The sequence below is a fragment of the Puma concolor genome, chromosome C2, assembly GCF_028749965.1.
Source record: "Puma concolor isolate L17-30 chromosome C2, mPumCon1.1.hap2, whole genome shotgun sequence".
Taxonomy (NCBI): domain Eukaryota; kingdom Metazoa; phylum Chordata; class Mammalia; order Carnivora; family Felidae; genus Puma; species Puma concolor.
This window is the reverse complement of record NC_141675.1, coordinates 27,744,373-27,770,273: the sequence shown is the minus strand read 5'-3', so window position 1 is coordinate 27,770,273 and position 25,901 is coordinate 27,744,373. Positions and strand designations below refer to the sequence as shown.

General features: G+C 39.8%; 1 protein-coding gene and 1 long non-coding RNA gene across 4 annotated transcripts in view; one reads left to right on the top strand and one right to left on the bottom strand.

Moving 5' to 3' along the window:
* MRPL3 (mitochondrial ribosomal protein L3) overlaps positions 1–16,969 on the top strand; it is a 52,716-nt gene extending 35,747 nt beyond the window's left edge. Inside the window, exons 8-10 of one of the 2 annotated variants that reach the window (XM_025913759.2) lie at positions 1,380–1,457; positions 6,117–6,194; positions 16,611–16,969. In XM_025913759.2, coding sequence (XP_025769544.2) covers positions 1,380–1,457; positions 6,117–6,194; positions 16,611–16,763 — 309 coding nt within the window. In that variant the 3' untranslated portion in view covers positions 16,764–16,969. Of the gene's footprint in view, positions 1–1,379; positions 1,458–6,116; positions 6,195–16,588 lie in introns of both variants that reach the window. The other variant, XM_086674289.1, reaches the window with a different exon arrangement.
* The window catches only part of LOC147577159 (uncharacterized), a 92,872-nt gene that overhangs the window by 15,474 nt on the left and 51,497 nt on the right, over positions 1–25,901 (bottom strand). The window lies entirely within an intron of this gene.

Below are 25,901 nucleotides of genomic sequence, written 5' to 3'. Positions count from 1 at the left end.
TATTTATTTATTTATTTATTTATTTATTTATTTATTTATTTACTTAGAGCTTGAGCAGGGGAGGAGCAGAGAGAGAGGGAGAGACAGAATCCCAAGCAGGGTCCATGCTCAACTCAGAGCCCTACGTGGCGCTCAGTCTCACACTGTGAGATCATGACTTGAGTTGATGTCAACAGTCAGATGCTTAACCCACTAAGCCACTAAGGCACCCCTAGCTCTTTTAAAAATTAGGCTTGTTTTCTCTCTCTCTCTCACACACACACACACACACACACACACACACACACAATTAAAATGGCATGTGGAAGAACATGACTCATTAGTTAATTGTCATGAAATAAATAAATGACATGTAGAAGAACCTATTTTTATCACTCAGCTTAGTTATTTGTCATGAAGTACACTGTTCTGTGTTTGTAAATACTGCCATTCAGGATTAGCTGGTAAATACCTTTATAATCCAGAGAGGGTGTACTTTTAATGAGAATGTAAACTTAATCGGGGGGGGGGGGCAGAGTCCTTTTTTAGTAATGTAATGTTAAACAAGGTGTGCCTATCACTGAGTGTGTTTCTAGAATGAATAAGAGTGATAGTCTGTAACATGCAGAATTGTCTTTAATCTGTGTTGGTTACATAGTAACCAACTCTAATGCTATGGTGAGCAACTTCCGTGGGAGTTTTGTGGGTTGTCAGATTAGTGATACAGAAGTGTTTATATTCCAAGAGTTCATGTGTCATGAGAAGCTTTCCCATTTGAGATGTAATTCAAATTTGCTTCTTTAGATGTAGTATTATCCGTTACCAAAGCCAGAATCAGAGAGACTGTGTGAAGCTGTTTGAATTATATGAATCAGAGACAACCAGGACTGGACAAACTCGATATTCTAATAACTAATTCTGTCCTTTAATCATTCTGGGGAAGGAGAGTAACATCAAAAGTAAGAGTGGGGGAGTGGAACCATTCCAGCAGCAGTGGTGTGGATGGAGTCCATTAAGTCAGTTAATACAGAACATTAGTGAAAACAGACCAGGCAGTCAAGTCTTCCTTGAATGGTGGTGTGACGTGTATTTATGTCCTGTAATTTTTCTTTTCTCCTTCTCAACTGGTGTTAGCTCAGTTGCTACTCTCTTGTTACTGAGTTTTTCTCCTACATATGTTTCTTAGTCTGTATTTATTTTGTTGCTCTAACTTAATTTAGAAAGGAAATCCTCTGGGGTAAATATGTCTAAATCCATATTTAGTTCCTTACTGGGGCCTAGCAGAATGAGGAAAAAGTCCAACATTTTAATAACTCCTGTCTCAGTTTGCATTTCAGTTTGATCTGTTCTATTTGAAATTGAGAGTACTTAACAGTGCTAATTTTGGTTTTCTTGTGTAGGATGTTGCCAGAGTCTGGCCTGGAACTAAAATGCCTGGACAAATGGGAAACAAAGATAGGACAGAATATGGACTAAAAGTAAGTTTCTGAAGTTACTCTTTTTTAGGAATAGTTAAATTAATGCCTGAATGCAAAGGCACCAGAGGATGTTCTGCATGTGTGTCTGTGTAGAATCGTTCTGATACTTGAACTCTGTGTGTGTATAGCCATAGTCTGTGTTGGTAATGTGTTCATCTAACACCCAAGCTGTGGAATGTGCCGTCATAAAAAGAAAAAGTCATCTATTTGATCTGGTAGGTTTCTACAGGAAGACAGCACGTGAACAAAAGTCAGATTCAGAGCATTGTGTAGAATACTGCCCTTCTATCAACTAATGAACAAAAGCTCCCTACATGTATATGTGGCTCTGCCGTTACATAAGCACAGAGAAAAGTGGGATTACGTGCCAGATTATTTTGGATTATATGTCAAAGATGTGGATGGATAAAAGTGGATGTAGAGGAGGAGAGAGGGAGACCATCAACACAGGAGGGAAAGATAGTACTAAAAAAAGGATTGTGGTCTATATCCATCTTTATAAAATAATTATATATATTTAAAGGGGAGAAGTTAAATTCAATCCCCGCTAATCTGAGGAATTTGACAAATAACCAGTGTTTCTATATGTATGTGTATACATTTCAAAGTATAGAAAGTACAAAGAGAATAGCTATTCTTGAAAACAATACCCCAAGATAAACACTATTAACATTTTGGTTCATGTTCTTCCAGCCTCTATTCTAGATATATATTTTTTTACTTATTTATAAATTCTGACCAGCAGAGTTTTTTAAACTTTAAATCTGAAGGTTTGTTCCTTTTTTTTTTTAATTTATTTTGAGAGCTTCCATGAGTGGGGGAGGGGCAGAGAGAGGGAGAGAGAATCCCAAGCAGCAGAGCCCAATGCAGGGCTCAGTCCCACAAACCAAACATGTGATCATGACCTGAGATGAAATCAAGAGTCAGACATTTAACCCACTGAGTCCCGCAGGCACTCCAAAGATTTTTATTCCCTTCTATTATTTTTACATCTGTGAGAGATCACCTGTTTGTATCTGTTTGTGGATATTTTTGTATGTCCAGGGTGGGGTGGTGGTATTTGCATGTGTGTATATGTGAGATATTTCAGTTTCCATAGTATTTTAACACTTAGCCTTTATTAGCTATGAACTGTGGGTCAGACTTTATTTTCACCTCACATGCTTTGTTCTTTCACTACCATTTCTTGACCATTCTCTCCCTTTGTGTAAATTTTTTCACATGAAAGGCCATGGACATGAGAGCCATCTCCTCAGCACACTTATTTTGAAAATGAGACCCAGAGAAGTTGTAACTTCCCTAGTTTCTAATTGCAGGAAGCTAGTATTAAATAAAATTGAAATAAAATTACTACTTTATTTTCAAATTTTTATTTAAATTCTAGTTAACATACAGTTCAGTATTGGTTTCAGGAGAATTCAGTGATCCATCATTTACATCCAATACCCAGTGCTCATCACAAGTTCCCTCTTTAGTACCCATCAGCCTACTGCTTCCCTCCATCAACCCTCAGTTTGTTCTCTATCTTTAAGAGTCTTTTGTGGTTTGTTTCCCTCCCTCTTTTTTCATCTTCCCCCCTCCCATATGTCCATCTGTTTTGTTTCTTAAATTCCATATATGAGTGAAATCATATGGTATTTGTCTTTCTCTGAGTTATTTCACTTAGTATAATATACTCTAGCTCCATCCACGTCGTTGCAAATGGCAACACTCAATCTTTTTGATGGCTGAGTAATATTCCATTGTATCTGTATACACACCACATCTTCTTTATTCATCAGTTAATGGACATTTGAGCTCTTTACTTTGGCCATTGTTGATAATGTTGCTATAAACATAGGGGTGCACGTACCCCTTCAAATCTGTATGTTTGTATCCTTTGGGTAAATACCAAGCAGTGCAATTGTTGGATCATAGGATAGTTCTCTTTTTAACTATCTGAGGAACCTCTGTACTGTTCTCCAGAGTGGCTGCATCAGTTTGCATACCCACCAACAGTGCAAGAGGTTTCCCCTTTCTCCACATCCTTGCCAACATCTGTTGTTTCTTGTGTTGTTAATTTTAGCCATTCTGATAGGTGTGAGGTGGTATCTCATTTTGGTTTTGATTTGTATTTCTCTGATGATGAGTGATGTTGAGCATCTTTTCATGTGTTTATTAGCCATCTGGATGTCTTCTTTGGAAAATGTCTTTCATGTCTTTTGCCCATTTCTTCACTGGATTATTTGTTTCTTCGGTGTTGAATTTGATAAATTCTTTATAGAGTTGGGATACTCACCCCTGTATTAGATATAATCATATTTATATTTAAAATGAGAGTTGGGGCACCTGGGTGGCTCAGTTGATTAAACATCCCACTCTTGATTTCAGTTCAGGTCATGATCTCACACATTCACGAGTTTGAGCACCATACAGGCCCACACTGACTCTCTCTGCCCCTCTTGCACATGCTCTCTCTCCCAAAATAAATAAACTTAAAATGAATGAATAAATAAAATGAAAACTTGCTACCACTTTTTTTTTTATAATTTACTTATTTTTTAATTTCCATCCAAGTTAGCATGCAACAATGATTTCAGGAGTAGATTCCTTAATGCCCCTTACCCATTTAGCCCATCCCCTCTCCCACAAACCCTCCAGTAACCCTCTGTTTGTTCTCCATACTTAGTAGACTCTTCTGTTTTGTCCCCCTCCCTGTTTTTATATTACTTTTGCTTCCCTTCCTTTATGTTCATCTGTTTTGTCTATTCACGTCCTCATATGAGTGAAGTCATATATTTGTCTTTCTCTAATTTCACTTAGCATGATACACTCTAGTTCCATCCACGTAGTTGCAAATGGCAAGATTTCATACTTTCTGATTGCTGAGTAATGCTCCATTGTATATATATATATACACCACATCTTCTTTATCCATTCATCCATCAATGGACATTTGGGCACTTTCCATACTTTGGCTATTGTTGACAGCACTGCTGTAAACATTGGGTTGCATGTGCCCCTTCGAAACAGCACACCTGTATCCCTTGGATAAATACCTAGTAGTGCAGTTGCTGGGTCATAGGGTAGTTCTATTTTTAATTTTTTGAGAAACCTCCATACTGTTTTCCGGAGTGGTGCACCAGCTTGCACTCCCACCAACAGTGCAAAAGAGATCCTCTTTCTCTGCATCCTCGCCAACATCTATTGTTGCCTGAGTTGTTAATGTTAACCATTCTGACAGGTGTGAGGTGGTATCTCATTGTGGTTTTGATTTGTATTTCTCTGATGATGAGTGATGTTGAGCATTTTCTCATGTGTCAGTTGGCCATCTGGATGTCTTCTTTGGAGAAGTGTCTATTCATGTCTTTTGCCCATTTCTTTACTGGATTCTTTGTTTTTTGGGTATTGAATTTGATAAGTTCTTTTTAGATTTTGGATACTAATCCTGTATTTGATATGTCATTTGCAAATAAATATCTACTCCCATTCTCCTTTGCCTCTGGAGACGTTGAGGAAGACGTTGCATGACCAGGGTCAAAGAGGTTTTTGCCTGCTTTCTCCTCAAGGATTGTGATGGCTTCCTGTGTTACATTTAGGTCTTTTATCCATTTTGAGTTCATTTTTTAAATTTTTTTTTTTTCCAACGTTTATTTATTTTTGGGACAGAGAGAGACAGAGCATGAACGGGGGAGGGGCAGAGAGAGAGGGAGACACAGAATTGGAAACAGCCTCCAGGCTCTGAGCCATCAGCCCAGAGCCTGACGCGGGGCTCGAACTCACGGACCGCGAGATCGTGACCTGGCTGAAGTCGGACACCTAACCGACTGCGCCACCCAGGCGCCCCCATTTTGAGTTCATTTTTGTGTATGGTTTAAGAAAGTGGTCCAAGTTCGTTTTTCTGCATGTCACTATCCAGTTTTCCGAGCACCACTTGCTGGAGACTGTCTTTATTCCATTGGATATTCTTTCCTTCTCTGTCAAAGATTAGTTGGCCATACGTTTGTGGGTCCATTTCTGGGTTCTCTATTCTGTTCCATTGATCTGAGTGTTCTTGTGCCAGTACCATACTGTCTTGATGATTACAGCTTTGTAATACAACTATAAGTCTGATGCCTCCTGCTTTGGTTTTCTTTTTCAAGATAGCTTTGGCTATTCAAGGTCTTTTCTGGTTCCGTACAAATTTTAGGACTGTTTGTTCTAGCTCTGTGAAGAATGCTGGTGTTATTTTGATAGGGATTGCTGCTACCACTTTCATAACACATCTGTTATACTCATATTACAAGTCATCCATAGCATTTGAATTTTTCCTATTCTCATTCAACATGTTGAAGTGCTAGGGGGTGCCTGGCTGGCTCAGTCGGTTGGGCGTCCCTTCAGATCAGGTCTTGATCTCGCAGTCTGTGAGTTCAAGCCCCACGTCAGGCTCTGCACTGACAGCTCAGAGCCTGGAGCCTACTTCAGATCCTGTCTCCCTCTCTCTCTACTCCTCCCCCACTCACACTCTGTCTCTCTCAAAAATAAAAACATTAAAAAAATTAAAAAAAAATTTTTTGAAGTGCTAATATGATGATTACTTTTTAGGCTACTTATAGACTCAGCTTGTAGTAACATATTGCTTGTTTTAATACAAGTATATTCTCAAATTTTTAACTACTGAAATTGCATTTCTTACTTTAGGTGTGGAGAATAAACACAAAGCACAATATAATCTATGTAAATGGCTCTGTACCTGGACATAAAAATTGCTTAGTAAAGGTATGTATATAAAATGTATGTAAACTCTTTATTTTCCGTTGTTTGGACACGTGAATATGTGCCATAAATTCTCCTTTAGCCCATAAATGTGGCTTGAAAATAAGTGGCTGTTTTTCCATAATCTTTGCCAAATTAAATTTTTTGCCACTTTTCAGTAGTACCTGACTGAAAAAGTTGTACAAAATATCCTGTACCTATGTTCATAAAAACGAACCTGTGAGAATGGTAGGACCAATAAATAGAGGCTCTTTATAAATGCAAAAGGTGGGGTGCCTGGGTGGCTCAGTAGGTTGAGTGTGTGACTTCAGCTCAGGTCATGATCTCACAGTTGTTGCGTTCAGTCTCGGCTTCAGGCTCAGAGCTGAAGCTAACAGCTGTTAGCTCTGAGCCTGAAGCCTACTTCAGATTTTCTGTCTCCCTCTCTCTCTCTCAAAAATAATATTAAAAAAAAAAAAATAGAAAGGCTCAGAGGGGAATATGGTGGCATAAGAGGACGCTGGGTTCACCTCATCCTGCTGATCACTTAGATTCCACCCACATCTGCCCAAATAACCCAGAAAACCACCAGAAGACTAGCAGAACGGACACTCTGGAGCCAAGCATAGACAAAAGGACCATGGGAGAGGGTAGGAAGGGCAGAGAGGTGGTGGGTGCTACACGGACTGGTGGGAGGGAGCCGGGGTGGTGGAGGGGCAGCCTGCCCAGCAAGACAGAGCCCCTGAAGTCTGGCTTCAAAAGCAGAGGGGCCAGACTCCGTGAGTTCTGACAGCCAGTGGGCTGTCATCTGGAATGTTAAAATTCAACAGCTTTGCTCCCAGACAGCAGGGAGGGCAAGAGGACATCGGGAGGGAGAGTTGCTGAGCCCAAGAATACAGAGCTCAGCTTGGTGGGAGAACAAAGGCGCTGGTAAGCACCATCGCCCTCTCCCATCACCCGCTGAAATTCGAAAGGGAACCAGTTCCCGTTACTGAACTTGCTTGCACCATGCAAACTCCCAACGCTGTGATCCTGTGGATCCATCCCTCTGGCGGGTCGGCCTCCCTCCTGGTGCTCCTTCCGGTGCTGCAGGGCCCCTCCCGCAGGGGACCACTGAAGGCAAATGGAGCTAAGCCTGCCCCTCGCGGCCCTGTGCACCTTGCAGATCCACCCCGGCTAATACGCCAGATCCCATCAAAGCAGCACCACAAGCCTGGCAGTCTGCAAGTAGCCCAGACAGGGGCCATGCCACTCCACAGTGAGTCCTGCCCCTGGGAGAGGAGAAGATAAGGTACACACCAGTCTGACTGTGGCCCCGACCACCAACACAAGTTACTCCAGACAGCACAAGGGAAGTGCCCTGCAGTTTGGAGCCACTGCAGGGACTACCCAAAATGATGAAACAGAAGAATTCTCCTGAAAAGAAACTCCAGAAAGTAGAACAGCTAACAAATTGATCAAAAACGATTTAAGCAATATAACGGGACAAAAATTTAGAGTAATAGTCATAAAATTAATCGCTGGGCTTGAGAAAAGCATAAAGGACAGCAGAGAATCTATGCTACAGAGATCAAGGGACTAAGAGATAGTCATGAGGAGCTAAAAATGCTATAAATGAGGTGCACAATAAAATGGAGGCGGCCATAGCACAGATTGAAGAGGCCGAGGAGAGAATAGGTGATTTAGAAGATAAAATTATGGAAAAAGAGGAAGCTGAGAAAAAGATTTAAAAAATCCAGGACTATGAGGGGAGAATTAGAGACCTAAAGTGATGCAATCAAATGGAACAATATCCGTATCATAGGAATTCCAGAAGAAGAAAGAGAGAAAGGGGCTGAAGGTGTACTTGAACAAATCATAGCTGAGAACTTCTCTGATCTGGGGAAGGAAAAAGGCATTGAAATCCAAGAGTCACAGAGAACTCCCTTCAGACATGAATTGATCATCTGCATGACATTATCATAGTGAAACTGGCAAAATACAAGGATAAAGAGAAAATTCTGAAAGCAGCTAGAGATACACAGGCTCTAACTTACAAAGATAGACACGTAAGAGTAGTGGCAGACCTATCTACTGAAACTTGGCAGGCCAGAAAGGAATGGCAGGAAATCTTCAATGTGATGAGCAGAAAAAAAACATGCAGTCTAGAATCCTTTATCCAGAAAGTCTGTCATTCAGAATAAAAGGAGAGATAAAGGTTTTCCCAAACAAAAACTGAAGGCATTCATCACCACTAAACCAGCCCTACAAGAGATCCTAAGGGGGATTGTGTGAGTGAAATGTTGCAAGGACCACAAAGTACCAGAGACATCACTACAAGCATGAAACCTACAGATGTGACAATGACTCTAAACCCGTATCCTTCAATACACTGAATGTAAATGGACTAAATGCTCCAACCAAAAGACACAGGATATCAGAATGGATAAAAACACAAGACCCATCTATTTGCTGTCTACAAAAGACTCATTTTAGACCTGAGGACACCTTCAGATTGAAAGTAAGGGGATAGAGAACTATCTATCAAGCTACTGGAAGTCAAAAGAAAGCTGGAGTAGCCATACTTGTATCAGACAAACCAGACTTTAAAGGCTGTAGTGAGATGAAGAAGGGCATTATATAATAATTACAGGGTCTATCCATCAGGAAGAGCTAACTATTGTAAATGTCTATGCCCCGGATATGGGAGCCCCCAAATATATAAAACTATCACAAACATAATTAACCTTATTGATAAGAATGTGGTAATTGCAGGGGACTTTAATACCCCACTTACAACAATGGATAGATCAACTAGACACAGGATCAATAAAGAAACAAGGGCCCTGAATGATACATTGGAGTGGATGGACTTGACAGATATATTTAAAACTCTGCATCCCAGAGCAACATAATATACTTTCTTCTCAAGTGCACATGGAACATTCTCTAAGATAGATCACATACTGGGTCACAAGACAGCCCTTAATAAGTATAAAAGAATTGAGATCATACCATGCATACTTTCAGACCACAATGCTATGAAGCTTGAAATCAACCACAGGAAAAAGTCTGGAAAACCTCCAAAAGCATGGAGGTTAAAAAACACCCTACTAAAGAATGAATGGGTCAACCAGGCAATTAGAGAAGAACTTTAAAAATATATGGAAACTTGGGGCGCCTGGGTGGCGCAGTCAGTTAAGCGTCCGACTTCATCCAGGTCACGATCTCGCGGTCCGTGGGTTCGAGCCCTGCGTCAGGCTCTGGACTGATGGCTCAGAGCCTGGAGCCTGTTTCCGATTCTGTGTCTCCCTCTCTCTCTGCCCCTCCCCCGTTCATGCTCTGTCTCTCTCTGTCCCACAAATAAATAAAAACGTGGAAAAAAAAATTAAAAAAAAAAATATATGGAAACAAATGAAAATGAAAATACAACAATCCAAACGCTCTGGGATGCAGCAAAGGCAGTCCTGAGAGGAAAATACATTGCAATCCAGGCCTATCTCAAGAAACAAGAAAAATCCCAAATACAAAATATAACAGCACACCTAAAGGAAATAGAAGCAGAACAGCAAGGATACCCCAAACCCAGCACAAGAAGAGAAAGAATAAAGATCAGAGCAGAAATAAACAATATAGAACCTAAAAAAAAATGTAGAGCAGATCAATGAAACCAAGACTTGGTTTTTTGAAAAAATAAACAAAATTGATAAACCTCTAGCCAGGCTTCTCAAAAAGGGAGATGACCCAAATAGATAAAATCATGAATGAAATTGGAATTATTACAACCAATCCCTCAGAAATACAAGCAATTATCAGGGAATTACTATGAAAAAGTATATGCCAAAAAACTGCACAACCTGGAAAAAATGGACAAATTCCTAAGCACCCACACACTTCCAAAATTCAAACAGGAAGAAATAGAAAACTTGAACAGACCCATAACCAGCGAAGAAATGGAATCAGTTATCAAAAATCTCCCAAAATATAAGAGTCCAGGACCAGATGGCTTCCCTGGGGAATTCTACCAGACATTTAAAGCACAGATAATACCTATCCTTCTCAAGCTATTCCAAAAAATAGAAAGGGAAGGAAAACTTCCAGTCTCATTCTGTGAAACCAGCATTATTTTGATTCCTAAACCAGACAGAGACCCAGCAAAAAAAGAGAACTACAGGCCAATATCCCTGATGAATATGGATGCAGAAATTCTCAACAAGATACTAGCAAATGGAATTCAACAGCATATAAAAGGAATTATTCACCATGATGAAGTGGGATTCATTCCTGGGCTGCAGGGCTGGTTCAATATTTGCAAATCAATCACTGTGATACACCACAATAAAAGAAAAGATAAGAACCATATGATCCTGTCAATCGATGCAGAAAAAGCATTTGACAAAATTCAGCATCCTTTCTTAATAAAAACCCTCGAGAAAGTCGGGACAGAAGGAACATACTTAAACATCCTAAAAGCCATTTATGAAAAGCCCACAGCTAATATCATCCCCAGTGGGGAAAAACTGAGAGCTTTCCCCCTGAGATCAGGAACACAACAGGGATGTCCACTCTCACCGCTGTTGTTTAACATAGTGTTGGAAGCATAGCATCAGCAATCAGACAACAAAAGGAAATCAAAGGCATCAAAATTGGCAAAGATGAAGTCAAGCTCTCACTTTTTGCAGATGACATGATATTATACATGGAAAACCCAATAGACTCCACCAAAAGTCTGCTAGAACTGATACATGAATTCAGCAAAATCGCAGGATACAAAATCAATGTACAGAAGGCAGTTGCATTCTTATACACTAATAATGAAGCAACAGAAAGACACATAAACTGATCCCATTCACAATTGGACCAAGAACCATAAAATACCTAGGAATAAACCTAACCAAAGATGTAAAAGATATGTATGCTGAAAAGTATAGAAAGCTTATGAAGGAAATTGAAGAAGATATAAAGAAATGGAAAAACATTCTGTGTTCATGGATTGGAAGAATATTGTTAAAATGTCAATACTACCCAAAGCTATCTACACATTCAATGCAATCCCAATCAAAATTGCACCAGCATTCTTCTCAAAGCTAGAACAAGCAATCCTAAAATTTGTATGGAACCCCAAAAGACCCCGAATAGCCAAAGTAATTTTGAAGAAGACCAAAGTGGGAGGCATCACAATCCCAGACTTTAGCCTCTACTACAAAGCTGTAATCATCAAGACAGCATGGTGTTGGCACAAAAACAGACACATAGACCAATGGAATAGAATAGAGACTCCAGAATTGGACCCACAAAAGTATGGGCAAGTAATGTTTGACAAAACAGGGAAGAATATCCAATGGAAAAAAGACAGTCTCTTTAACAAATGGTGCTGGGAGAACTGGACGGCAACATGCAGAAGAATGAAACTAGACCAGTTTCTTACACCAGTCACAAAAATGGATAAAGGACATGAATGTGAGACAGGAAACCATCAAAACCCTAGAGGACAAAGCAGGAAAAAACCTCTTTGACCTCAGCCGCAGCAACTTCTTACTGAACACATCTCCAAAGGCAAGGGAATTAAAAGCAAGAATGAACTATTGGGACCTCATGAAGATAAAAAGCTTCTGCACTGCAAAGGAAACAATCAAGAAAACTAAAAGGCGACCGACAGAATGGGAAAAGATATTTGCAAATGACCTATCAGACAAAGGGCTAGTATCCAAAATCTATAAAGAAGTCACCACACTTCACAACCGAAAAACAAATAATTCAGTGAAGAAATGGGCAGAAAACATGAATAGACACTTCTCTAAAGAAGACATCCAGATGGCCAACAGGCATGTGAAAAGATGCTCAGTGTCACTCCTCATCAGGGAAATACGAATCAAAACCACACTCAGATATTACCTCACGCCAGTCAGAATGGCTAAAATGAACAAATCAGGAGACTATAGATGCTGGAGAGGATGTGGAGAAACGGGAACCCTCTTGCACTGTTGGTGGGAATGCAAACTGGTGCAGCCGCTCTGGAAAACAGTGTGGAGGTTCCTCAAAAAACTAAAAATAGATCTACCCTATGACCCAGCAATAGCACTGCCAGGAATTTACCCAAGGGATACAGGAGTGCTAATGCATAGGGGCACTTGTACCCCAATGTTTATAGCAGCACTTTCAACAATAGCCAAATTATGGAAAGAGCCTAAATGTCCATCAACCGATGAATGGATAAAGAAATTGTGGTTTATATATACAGTGGAATACTACGTGGCAATGAGAAAGAATGAAATATGGCCCTTTGTAGCAACATGGATGGAACTGGAGAGTGTTATGCTAAGTGAAATAAGTCATACACAGAAAGACAGATACCATATGTTTTCACTCTTAGATGGATCCTGAGAAACTTAACAGAAGACCATTGGGGAGGGGAAGGGAAAAAAAAAAGGGAGGGAGCCAAACCATAAGACACTTTACAAAACTGAGAACAAACTGAGGGTTGATGGGGGGTGGGAGGGAGAAGAGGGTGGGTGACGGGCATTGAGGAGGGCACCTGTTGGGATGAGCACTGGGTGTTGTATGGAAACCAATTTGACAATAAATTTCATATTAAAAAAAGAAAGAACTAGAAAAAGGATATTAGGATAACTGTTGCCAAAATATCAATATCCTTCCAAAAAAGAACTTCTAATTTTTTTTTTAAAATACTTTGACACAGGAACTGAAAATACACAAAATGGCAATTCAGTGAGAGAGTCAACAAGACCATTTGGTAAAGGGGCACTTGACTGGCTCAATTCGAAGAGTATGTGACTCTTGGTCTTGGGATTGTGAGTTCAGGCCCCACGTTGGGTATAGAGATTACTAAAAAAAAAAATAAATAAAACTTTATTTATTTATTTATTTTAAAGAAAGGTGGTAGGGGCATCTGGGTGGCTCAGTTGGTTAAGCATCCAACTTTGGCTTGGGTCATGATCTCACAGTTCGTGGGTTCAAGCCCCACAACTGTGCTGACAGTTCAGAGCCTGGAGCCTGCTTCGGATTCTGTGTCTCCCTCTCTCTCTGCCCCTCCTCTGCTCACAGTCCGTCTCTCTCAAAAATAAACATTAAAAAAAAAAAAAAGGTGGTAAAAGGTAAACATTTTAAGGAGGGATTCATTGTTACTAGCATTGTTATGATTATACTTTTAGTATTTTAAAAATATGCACATTCATATTTATGTTCAAAAACAAAGTAAAAGAAAAATAATAGCATAAATTGGGGGAAAAAACTCTTGTACTCTCACAGACTTGTTTCTATGAAATAAAATAGAAGGTAAATATTCTGCCTGGGATTTAGGCCAACATAATACAACATATAAGAAATCACTTTGGGATTTTGAATCATCCATTCTGAAAATAAATTTGTAGTAGAAATAATACCAGCTTATTCCCAGAAATTTTCCAACAGTAACAACGAAAATAGATTGAAACTTCAACCTCTGATTTTTCACATTGGGTCTTTATGTATTCTTTTCATTTCTTAAAGTAGGTTCCATTACTAGCATAAAGTATAACACTTGTTTTAATCCTACAGTAATTAAAATTCCCTTTCTGTAGTTCACTTTTTGACTGAATTGTTCTGATTTTTCTTAAAGAAAAAATACATCTTATGAATTGTTGCAAGTATTTTTTTTTTACTTTGCATGTTTTCAGGTTTAAGTAGATTTCCAGTCTCCAGATGACCTGGTTGTTTACACAATGACAGGTTGTTGCGACTGACAAGTTGGCATTGTACTTCCTATAACATTTTGTCTTCATAATTAAATGTACCCCCTCCACATTACAGGTTTATTATATGTTACAAATATCACAACCTAATAAAAGAGAGAAGAGGGAAATTAAATTATTTTCCATAATAAAATTATACTGTACAACAGGTGAATTTTTATATGTTGTCAGATCTTCCTTTTCTCCCCATTTTGCTGCACACATGGTTCTAGGCTTGCTTTCCAGCTGAAAGTGGAACACCTCAGCATTTTCTTTGACACCAGTATAGATGAATAGGTCAGCTGTCTTGAAAAACCATAATATGTGCAGTGATATTGTGACTGGTTGTTATAAACAGTTTATAGTCGACATTTATTACTCTTCCACCTACTTCAACAAAAAATTGCCTCCAAAAACTCAACTCTGTTAATGGATGATGGCTCGCCATTACTGAAGACATTCAGAAGGTAGACCACAGGCAATTCCCAAAGGGTAGTCCAAGTCTATTTCAAGAAACTAGCATCAAAGAATGTCCAGTCCACTTCGAAATGTTAACACACCAATGAATGTATTTTCAAGAAACATATTTTGATTAAAAAAAGAATGCACCTTGAGAAAACAATCTTCGAACTACAGTGTCTAAACAAGTCTTTTGTAACCTTACAGAAGTGTCCGTCCCAAACATTAAGATGTGGGTTTGGGGGTGTTTTGTGGGCTTGTGTTTTAAGAGAAGTGGCGGTACACAAGTGTGGTCCACTTTTTGAAAACTTTCTGTCATCCCACTTTTTCTATCCTTCCCAGTGATTCCATAGCAAGTGAAAAGAGCCCCTTTGCCCATGGAGATTGAGGCGCTTCCTAGTGGACAGGCAGCCTCTTCAGCATTCTCTCATCCCACAGGAACTTTTGCACCCCACCCCCAGAGTACAGGGCTGCCAGTAACTTTTTTTTTAATGCTAAAGTTAGTAAAGATGGTCTTAGGGATGACCAACCCATTTAATTAAGGTAAGCATTTTTTGTTATTGTCTAGATTCACTAAACGTATTAAAAAAAAGCCTAAAGAATATGTTTACAGCATTATGTGGTGTATATTATTAACTAATATTTGTGTGTGCTCATTCCTGTAGCCTAATTTATCATTTAAGTGTTTTCTAGATTTCCTGTTTGTGTGTGTCCTACCCCTCATCTTTCCTCAGAGGATTTGAACTGCCTTGCCAATATACAGAAATATAAAAAGAATGAGCCAGAGAGTTGAGAGAGTTTTGGTGAAGGTGGGGAAATAATGAAGCCAGAGGTTAGATTAAGTGCACAAAAATACATACTGTTGAGTTACACATTTGTTAAAGATGGGATGCAAACTCTGCCCCTCAGCTTTAGAACCACCAAGACAAAAGAGATTTAAATAAAATGTCACTCATGTTTCCAATCAATGAATTATAGTACTGTAACATTTATAGTTAGAATATATTAGTGCTTTTCTCTGAAATGTTCAAGTATGATAGATCTATCAAAATGTAAAAGCAACTAAGAATTTGCTGTTTAGATCATTTATGACTAAATTTTCACAGTTATCAAATTAGCACAGAAAGTTTTGCTGTTGTTGGTTTGGTTGTTTATTTGCTTGGGTTTTATTCTCCATTCTAAATTCTGAAACAGTTTAAATCAGTAAGAATATGACTCCCCCCCCGCCCCCACCCAAGTTCAAGTTCAACCCAAGATTAGTGACTTGGAAAGAAAAAATTAAATGAGTTTATTTTCTTCTGAGCAACTAACTGAAAATTCCTTGGAACAATTTTAATGAGAGAGATTAAAATAGATGTGTTTCTGTACATAGCTGTTCCTAGCAGCTGTGTACTTATTTCAACCAAATTATTCGTTTCTTATTGCCAAAATGATTATGCCGTGTTTTACTCTGTGTGTATAATTACATGTAATTTTTTTTTTAATTTCTCACTGAATGAAAGCTGTAGAATGACTCAGAAGCTTTAAAGAACCAGTAATGTTTTCCAAAAATAAAACCCAACATTTTAGATCATACCAACATCTGAACTGTTTCTTGGTTTATGAATTTACAGATATAATTAGAATATTTTTAGATTAGAAAGAGCTAATAAAACTAGTGTAAAGACTTATGGAATGATTGTTTTTTGCTAAATATTATTTTGTCCTTCTCTTCTCAGTGATAATGGTACTTGTTAAATGTAAGCTTATTTCCTTAATAAAACTTGGCATTTTGGTTATGTGCCCTTTGATATAAGACTAACAAAAATACTAGGTAAATTCTTTTTTAAAACCTCAACTCAAAAGAATCTATGGTAGAAAATAAAATAATAAAAATATATAATAATAAAATAAGATCAATAATTAAGAAGTAGATGGTAATAACTTTTAGGCACATAGTTTGGATCTAGTTGATACCTAAGTAGTAATTTTAAAATATAATTCATCCTCCTGGGCAGTTCTAGAGATTTGTAAGTTATGAGTAAGATATGTAATTATCAGGGTAATTTAGAAGGCAGATGACTGAGTTGAGGAAGGTTGTATTTCTGTCATTGGATTAAGTTTATTGGAATAAAAAGAATACATTGAGTTCCTTTCACTTTATGTAACAGTTGTGTTATTCACATTAGAAAATGTAGGAATAGATATTGTTTATCAATAATTAACACATACTATCTTTAAGTAACTTAACTGGTACTACTTATTAATAAGGTCTTTGTCCCCCTCCTTCCAGATCAGAGATTCTACACTGCCTGCATATAAGGACTTCTGTAAAAATCTACCATTCCCTACATATTTTCCTGATGGAGATGAAGAAGAACTACCAGAAGATTTGTATGATGAAAATGTGTGTCAGCCTAGTGCACCTTCTATTATATTCTCCTAACCTCCGTGGACATGGCAGAACCTCCTGTATTTTATGAGCTTTGATGAGCCAGAGCAATATATAACCAGGAAATATATTTTCCTTTCGTAACCACAGTACCACACTTGTCATCTTTGTCAAGGGCATAAATACATCATTCCATCCCCCAAACTAAATTTTGTTTTAAAAAAATTACCACATTAAATAAATCAGTTAAATAGACTGGATATGCCAGATGTCAATGGACTGGCCGTTTGCATACGAGCAAAGTCTTTTGTAATTTGTGAGCTTCATCCTTTTTACTACGTATTCTAAAGTTATCTTAAGATGCTTATGAATTCAGCCTCTTTTGTTAAAGATATTTCTGTCTTTCTGAAGACTTTACACTTTCAGGGTAAACTTGAAACTTACACTTTCTAAACAGAGAAAGGAAGTAAGATTTTTATTTAAATTATATTTTAATCCTTTTTCCTTGCTTTCCCAGAAGGATTTTAAGTGGCCTGGGGTTGTACATTCAACAAACTTATGAATCACCTATTTTTACAAATATTAATGTCCCCTGGGTTTTTTCATTGTATGAAATTAAAACGTGTTTGCTAATGGCTACATTATGTCAAATAATCAAGCTTAACAATGCAAGTATAAGCAGTCCTTATTGAACTACTGGATTTCCTCTGAACCCAGATTCCTGAGGACCCACAGGATCTAACTTTTAACTCAGGATGTTTTCTGAGACTTGATTCATACAGCAACCCAAGAGACATTAATCATACTGCTAGATCACCATATAATTTCCTAATAACTAATGGATTTGTATTTGAAAGGTCCAACAGTATTTTTTTTTTGCTGATATTTCATTTCTCTCATTTTTTATTTCAAGTCCAAATATAGTCACATCTTTTTTAAAATTTCCATTATTCTTCACCTAATTCCAGTAAGATTTGTTGCAATTGACAGAAAATCCATACAATAAAATAGTTGGGGCACCTGGGTGGCTGAGTTGGTTAAGCATCCAACTCTTGGTTTCAGCTCAGGTCATGATCTGGTTCATGGTTCAAGCCCTGCATCAAGCCACTTGGGCTTTCTCTCTCTCTCCCTCTCCCTCCCCCCACCTCCAGCTCATGTGTGTGCGTGCGTGCTGTCTCAAAATGAACAAAAATAAATAGAAAATAAAAGAGTGAGGGAAAAACACCTAGGATAACATAAATCAGTATTCAGTGGGGAGTTGGGAAAGAATGGTAACCGTATGATACAGATGAGCAGACTATGACATGCAAAATCATTGGACTCAGTTTGACTCTGAGCTGCCTGGATACCAAAGTAAAACAGCATTGATCTTGTTACATATTACTCTTTAATCATGAGTTCCTCAAGAGGAATTGTTTTAAACTGGAGTAAGTCTTGGTCACCATACCATTTTTTTTTCAAAAAATAACTTACCAAACTGGAAATTCCTGGACTTGTTAAAAGATTATCTCAAACATATTCAAGGGTAAAATATTAGACACATTCTTGTCAGATCAAACAAGGATAGATAATCTTTACTACTGCTGTTCAACAGTGTTCTTGGAACACTTTGTCAGTACAGTTACTTTGTCAGTACAGTTACTAAAACAAGAAAAAGTAATGATATAAATATTAGGAAGTGAGAAGATTGTAAGAAATATCTACCTGTAAGACAATCAACTGACAAGTCATTAGAAACAACGAAGGAGGGCGCCTGGGTGGCTTAGTCGGTCCGACTTCAGTTAGGGTCATGATCTCACAGTCCGTGAGTTTGAGCCCCACGTCGGGCTCTGTGCTGATTGCTCAGAGCCTGAAGACTGCTTCGGATTCTGTGTCTCCCTCACTCTCTGCCCCTCCCCTGCTCAGTCTCAAAAATAAATAAAAACATTAAAAAAAAAAAAAAAACGAAGGCAGTTCAGCAAGGTGACTGTAAAGATTAATATATAAATATAGCAATATTGAGAAATTTTATGGGGTGGGGGGAAATGGCTACTATTCCAATAGCAATTTTTTTTAAAGTTTACCTAGGAAAAAGCCTTACAAATGTGCTGGAGTCTTATTGGAGAAGTTAAAACTTTATTGAAGGACATAAAAGAAGACAAATAATGGAGGGGATTATCATGGTTATGAATGGGGAGACTTAATATTGTAAAGAATTCAATCCTATTTTTAAAATCTCAACAGGTTTTACCATAGAACTGTTCAAACAGACTCTAAAATGGATGTGAATGTGTACATTCAAAAATAGCGAGCACATGAAATCATAACTATTAGGTATGTCCCCATACTATGCTTACTTACGCTTTACTTTGAAATTCGGCATACTGTATGTCTTAACTACTTTAGTTGCATTTGATGAAAAGATTTTAATGAACTTAGAGATGCATGAAATTTGCTGATAAACCAATGGGAAGCAGCTGTTACCTTGCAAGACAAATGAACAATTGTTGCTGGGAAAACATAAAAACCTTGTTTCCATATAAAGCATCTGCAGAGGTGAAGAGAAAGGAATCCTAGCTTCTGAAGATAACCAGGTGGACAGGAGAGCAAGGAGCCATTCAGCAGTCATTTGCCCAGGACATACAGTGTTTTGAAGAAGGCAGGGAGCCCTCTGCACTAGAAAGCCGGCCCTAGACCCACCACCATTTGTCTGTAGAGTCTTTAGTCTTTGGGTCTGCATTTGAGTTTAAAGGAGAAAATTTCTGATCACCTTTTCGGGTCATGAGTGTGAACCCTACCTTCTAGAGTCCAGGAGCAAAGCATCCACTTACACCCCCCACCTTCGTACACCTCCTACTCCCCACTGCCAGGGCCTTGCAGCAATCAAAGAGGATCTGGGGCCCATTCCTGCGAACTTTTTCAGTAGCCCAGAAGTAACCCAAGATGCGTTCTACTGACCCAGGTGGTAAGGAGGAAGCCTTCTCTACAGCTATGGAATACATAAGCCAGGGTCTGCCTGGTCCAACACTAAGGAAGACAGGGAATTTGCTAAGAACCGTGGGTCACTTTATGGCTACAGTGCCTATCCTCAAATGTTCAGCTCGAGGAAAATGGAACTTAGCCTATTATGGATAAGCACATGGTCTGGACACTGCTCACCTCACTGTGTGGAGTCCAGGCAATAAGGGGCCGCCGCCTCCACAGTAACGGCCACTGCTCAGGTGCGGAGGCAGTTCGGTTCTCAGCAGCGGAGCGCACTCGCTCCTAATTTGGGCTTGAACTTGATTTCCTATTTTAGATTTGTTTTGGGAACTTTTTATAACTAACTTTCATTCAAATTAGACATTGGTTCCAACCTTTGTTGGTACTAGCTATTAGTTATAAGATCAGTAAGCGCTGACTCTTATAAAATTGGGAGGCCTGGGGAAGTCCAGCCGGTCAAGCATATCCACTTTAAGAGTTACACTGGGCACTGGTTGTCCTTCCCTCCAGGACCCTCACCTTACTGGAGTAGCTGAAGCTGAAACGTTAATGCTGATTAATCTCGTCTCCACAGTGGGCCCTGGCATGGGGTGAAAAGTGAACGGTGACAAGCTGTCACAAGCACTAAAATGTCAATGAAAGCGCTTCTTACCCACAGCAGATGTAAGGATATAATTTGCAAGGAGATTAAGTTTTTCAAAGTCAATAAATTGTGCTTTCAGTAACCTTTAAGGCCGAGATACAGACCTGCTTTTCACAAGGGATGGAATAGAAGGATGACTTTTACAGCTTATTTCCAAAGGTGAATTTGTGAAGGGAATCTGAGTGCATCTGAGAATATAGGATGAAATACATACACAACTATGGGGTTTGGGTTGGCGGGGGGGAGGGGGGGGTGTTTTTAGTGTGAAGCATTATGACACACGCTAGTTAAAGCAGCCATTCAGGGTTCCTGATACTACAGGAGAAGTTCCACCAGCCTGTGTAAGAGCACTGTTTTATGCTCAGCAACATCAGTTTGAGTAATCCAAAGAATGTCATTTGAGAAAAAAATACATATGTCAAAATGAGAGCCTCTCCTTTTTGCAGCGAGACCGTTCCTTGGTCCTAAGTCACTGCCCACAGAGAACGGTGTCAGCCGCACCACGGTAAGACCCACTGCGGGAGAAAAAGCAGCGTCTGGATTGCAGACGCAATCTGGCCTGGTGTTCGGGCCTCTGGGCCGGATGTTCACGTGAATGCCTTTCTTTAAGTGTCTGTATCACTCCTCCTCCTTGTCAGAGTGGAAATACACCACCACAGCTGCTGGTGCCGTCCCGCCTTGCAACATGGTCTAGCCTCCCGTGTGAGGTCTTCCAGCAGCACTCTGTTGTTTGCTTTTCCGTGGCTGGTTTCTTTCTCTTGTTATTACTCTAAAAATGCCCACTACTGCCTGTGTCTCCTGAGGTCGGTACTTCGAAGCTCTCCCCTCCTCTTCCAGGAAGGATGGCAGGGAGAATGGACTTCAACTGCTTATCTCGTTTTTATAAATAGTTTTGCAGTGGAGCCCTTTAGTGACGAGGAAGGGCATGTTGCTGATTTCAGTCTTGCTGAGCCAAAAGAGGGCATTTAAATACAGAGAGACAGAGGTAGGTCACTGTGCTGTGAGGCCCCCTTGGGCAAACGTCTCCAGGAGCTTTATAATCAGATGTGTCACTTTGGGGCTACCTGTTTTCTAGATGGGAAGCAATTCTTCACTTGACTAATGATGGATAAAGTTTCTTCCGCCTTCGGGAATTTTCTACCAAGTTGACTCTTGTAACAATCCACATTTCTCCTTCAGTTTCCAGCTTTACTGCTGTATGAGCTGTAATACCTCATCTGCCAGCTTCCAGTAATAATTGCTGGCAGAGCAGGTGGGAGCTTGGCCCCAGAAATGGCAGTGGTCTCTCCAAGCGTGCCTCACAAAACAAATGCTGCCTGCCGTCCAGATTCTGCCTCTAGCAACTGCCTAGGACTCCCTGAAATAAGAGGACCCAATTAAAGTGTCATCATCTCCTCCAGAAAATAGCCAGAGTCCTGAGTGCAGGTTGCCAGCCTCCATTTCATCATTTTGTTTTCTGCTTTTAAATGTTGTTTCCACAGAACTTACAGAAGCCCACCTCACGCATTGCTTTTCACTGTTTTTTAGACTAATGAGGTGACCTGTTCAGGTTAGACAAGCCAAATTAATTTCGACGAATGCAACCCATAACACCATGAAAGCAAATAAATGGTTTTACCTCAGCTGGCTAAAACATCTTCTTGGCATGGGAGGCACAGAGTTGTTCTCTCCTGCCATTTGACTGGAAGAGTGAAAGTGACAGTTGTGCCTTTGATCCTCCAAAAGTGGACTTCATATAAGCACCAGAGTATGTGTTAGGGCATCTAGAAAGTTCATTGTTTTGGTTTTAAAAAAAAATTTTTTTAATCATAAAGCATCTTTTTAAAAAAAAATTTTTTTTTTAATGTTCATTTTTGAGAGAGAGAGAGAGAGAGGGAGTGTGAGTGGGGAGAGGCAGAGAGAGAGGGAGACACAGACTCCGAAGCAGGCTCCAGGCTCTGAGCTGTCAGCACAGAGCCCAAGGCGGGGCTCAAATTCGAGAACCATGACATCATGACCTGACCCAAAGTTGGACACTCAACTGACTGAGCCACCCAGATGCCCCTAGAAAGTTCATTGTTTTTAAAGAAAAAGGATAAGATGCCAAGTTGTGGCAGTGCCTCAAATCTGCCTTGAGAAGGAACTAACCAAATACTCCATCACAGAGGTCCTGACAAAGATGCAAGGATGACTGTGTAAAAGGGACTGTGTCAGAAGGAACAATAATAAATGCCTCTCTTGGGCAGCCAACATCCATTTCCTCATCTAAAATGGCGTGATAAAGCAAAGATGCATCAGAGCCTTGGCTGGCAGTCCATCTTGTTCTGCGAAGTGCAGAAACACTCAAGTGTGGAGTGCCTAGTGGAGGAGTGCCGGGCCTGGAAGAAGGGCGCCCTTCCCCTCCGCCAGCAGAGCGTTTCACAAGCTGCTAGTAACAGCCAGCCTGCCGCCAAAATATCTATGAATGAGAACCAAGGCGACAGGATCCACAGAGGAAAATGCATGTTGAGGAAAACATGAATCAAAACTGAGGAAGTAAGCAAAGGAGAAAGAAAATAAAAAGGAAGGAAACAGGAAAAGATGTTCCATAACAACTCGAACCTTTTTCTACCTGTACAATTACAACAGGGAGTATCTCTTCCCTGCTTGCATGGTTCACTCCTCTAGCCAGTAACTGATAAGCACAGCTCTTCCATGGGGGAAAAGGTTGTGATTTAATGATCCAAAGCCCTTTGTTCAACTCCACCTCCCATAAAAAGAGAGGCTAAAAGTGCTGTGGCCCAGGAGCCCTTGAGCTGCCCACCCAAACAACTGGACCCCTGGAAGAGAGCTCCTCAGGCACAGGTAATTCTCACAGTGGTTTACAAAGGCCGGTCTTACCTTCACCTAACACAATGCTCCTTATCCCTGACTGCATGTTAGAACCACACAGGGGGCTTTGAGAACCCCAGTCCAATGTTCTTAGACTCTGTGGGGCTCAGCCCCAGGCACCAGTATTTTTTAAAGCTCTCCAGTACCAGTGTACAAAGTTCAGAACCATTGGCCTAAAATAACATGATGTATAGGGCGGCAAGTCATTTGTGGTACCCAGGCCAGTTATTTGGGAGCCATTCACATCAGAGAAATATTTATGAAAATGTAATAATAGGGATGTTTTATATGTGTGTGGTGCTTTATATTTCAAGGTGTTTTTATGTTCTTATGAGAGTACCGCCCTGGGAAAATGCTTTAACATCTTGCAAGAATATATATACATGTTAGATATCATCCATCTTGTATGACTGAGAAAATAAGCAGACTGAGAAGTCTAGGACTTGGTTAGGGCCTCACTAAACAAGTGCCTGGCAGAGCTTGTGCTAAGATCAGGTTCCCGATTTCCCTGTACCCTTCCACACCACAAACTGAGATTCATGACTTTCTTTAAAGAGAATCTAATATATTGATATAGTTGGTTTCCTCTGTTGTGAGCTGTGATTTAGCTTCATACACATATGTATTGAATTGTTTCAGAAATGTGTGACTTTATTACCTCACCTCTGATTAAAAAAAAAAAAAATCACAAGTGAAACAAGCTGTCAATCTTAGCTTGTCTGAATTTTTCAGTTTATTATTGCTGTTGCCAATATTTTCTACTTTGTTTATTTCACTTGTCCTGCACCTGTGGCAAGTATCAAACGCTCTGAAAAAGTTACTGAGAGGAAATATTGAAAATGGAGAGAATTTTATGCATAAACATACTTTCTTTTTCTGCAAATTGGGATAGATCAAGACTCTCTTCCGTTTTCATGGCTGAGAGCTTTAGAACAACTCCAGAGAAGCTGATGTGGAGATGGAGGGTGTTGGATGTAGGGTGAAGTTACACCAGCAGATTCCTAGGGGTTGACATATTAATCAGTGAATCCTCCCTCTTGGGCCACATCTGCACCCCTTCCCTTTATGCCTTGAAGGTTAGCAGTCAGAACTATAAGACATTTATTGAACGCTCACTGAGCGTCAGATGTTTTACATGGTCTCTTGTTTAATCCTCAACCACCCTGCCAGGTAACTGTTATCACCTCTACTATATACATGAGGAAATTGAGATTCAAAGATTATGTAGCATTTCCAAGTCAAATACCTAGTGAATGGCTGAGCTGGGACAAGAACTGAAGGTCACCTCTGGACTTCAAGTCATGCATTCTGGACAGAGCCCCAGCTTCCAGGCACCTGAGTTTCCTAAACATCTGATGGAAATCACTGAGTTAGCCCTCTTTTCCACTGTGGGGAGAGAGGAGCCCTGTGCCTGTTTGCTGTACCTGTAGATAGAATTTAGACAACTTCTCTGCGGGGTAGTTTCTACCATGGAAGTCAGTGTGAGAGGATGCGCTGGGCATGAGTGTGGGGGTCTCTTGCAACCAGACCGTGGAACTTTGGTGGAGGCCCCTCCTATTTAGAATGGAGTGAAACTGCTCCACTGGCAAGGCTTTCTTCACCATCCTCAAAGGGGAAAAAGATTGAGGGTTTGGGGAGGATGAGACCTTCTGTCCTTTCACTCCAGGTACAGGTCAAGACAATCATATTACCCTCTCAGCTAGCTCCAAAATGATTGTTTGGAACTGAGCAAAGGTCTTAAACTTGACTAATAGATATTGATTGGACCTGCAAGTAGCTCCAGGCGGTAAAACAGTATGAGACTTAAAAAAAAAAAAAAATCCTGAGTTTCCAGAATATCAAAGAGGTCAGACCAACTAAAACTGCTGAATCAACTTTAAAAAAAAAAAAGGCATTGATTAAAAATTTAATTGAACAGAGAACTCTCACAGCTTTTATACACAATATCCCAATTTTCTCTCCATCTCATGGGTAGTAAGGTGCATAGGACCCGTCTTAATGGGTGGACAGGCCTAGGAAAAATATCTGTGGATACTGATAGGATTTATCCTATTTATTTCATAAGTTGGGTTGACCTAATTAATCAAACACAGAAGGTCAAGAATCTGGCAGGTTTTAAAATGTTCCCATGGGGTGCCTGGCTGGCTCAGTCAATCGAGTATCTGACTCTTGTTCTGAGGGTCAGGAGTTTAAGCCTCACACTGGGCATGGAGGCTACTTTTTTTTTTTTTTAATTTTTTTTTCAACGTTTATTTATTTTGGGGACAGAGAGAGACAGAGCATGAACGGGGGAGGGGCAGAGAGAGAGAGGGAGACACAGAATCGGAAACAGTGGAGCCTACTTTAAAAAAAAGAAAAGAAAAAAAATGTTCTAGTGATCCTTTTCTTTCACCATCAGGTGGGAAAGTATCTGACCTTTTAGGATGGTGATGCTCCCCTGCCATGGAAATCCCACTGTTTGCTCTTTGCTGGTCTCTGTGTGGAATTATTTGTCTGGCCAAGGTAGGGGTCCCCCTTGTCACTTCCTGGGCTCTTGGTTTGTTGAGTCTGTGTTGAACCAGAGTTAGTTTCCTGTTCTCACTGAAATGATAAAGAGACATTCAGAGAATCCACGAAAGGAGTAAATAAAGATTGGGAGAAGGTCACTATGGATCAATCACCCAGTTTGATCTTTATGAAGACTAAAAAAGGAATAAGATTTTTTAAACTTAAAAATAAACTATTTCACATCATAAAAG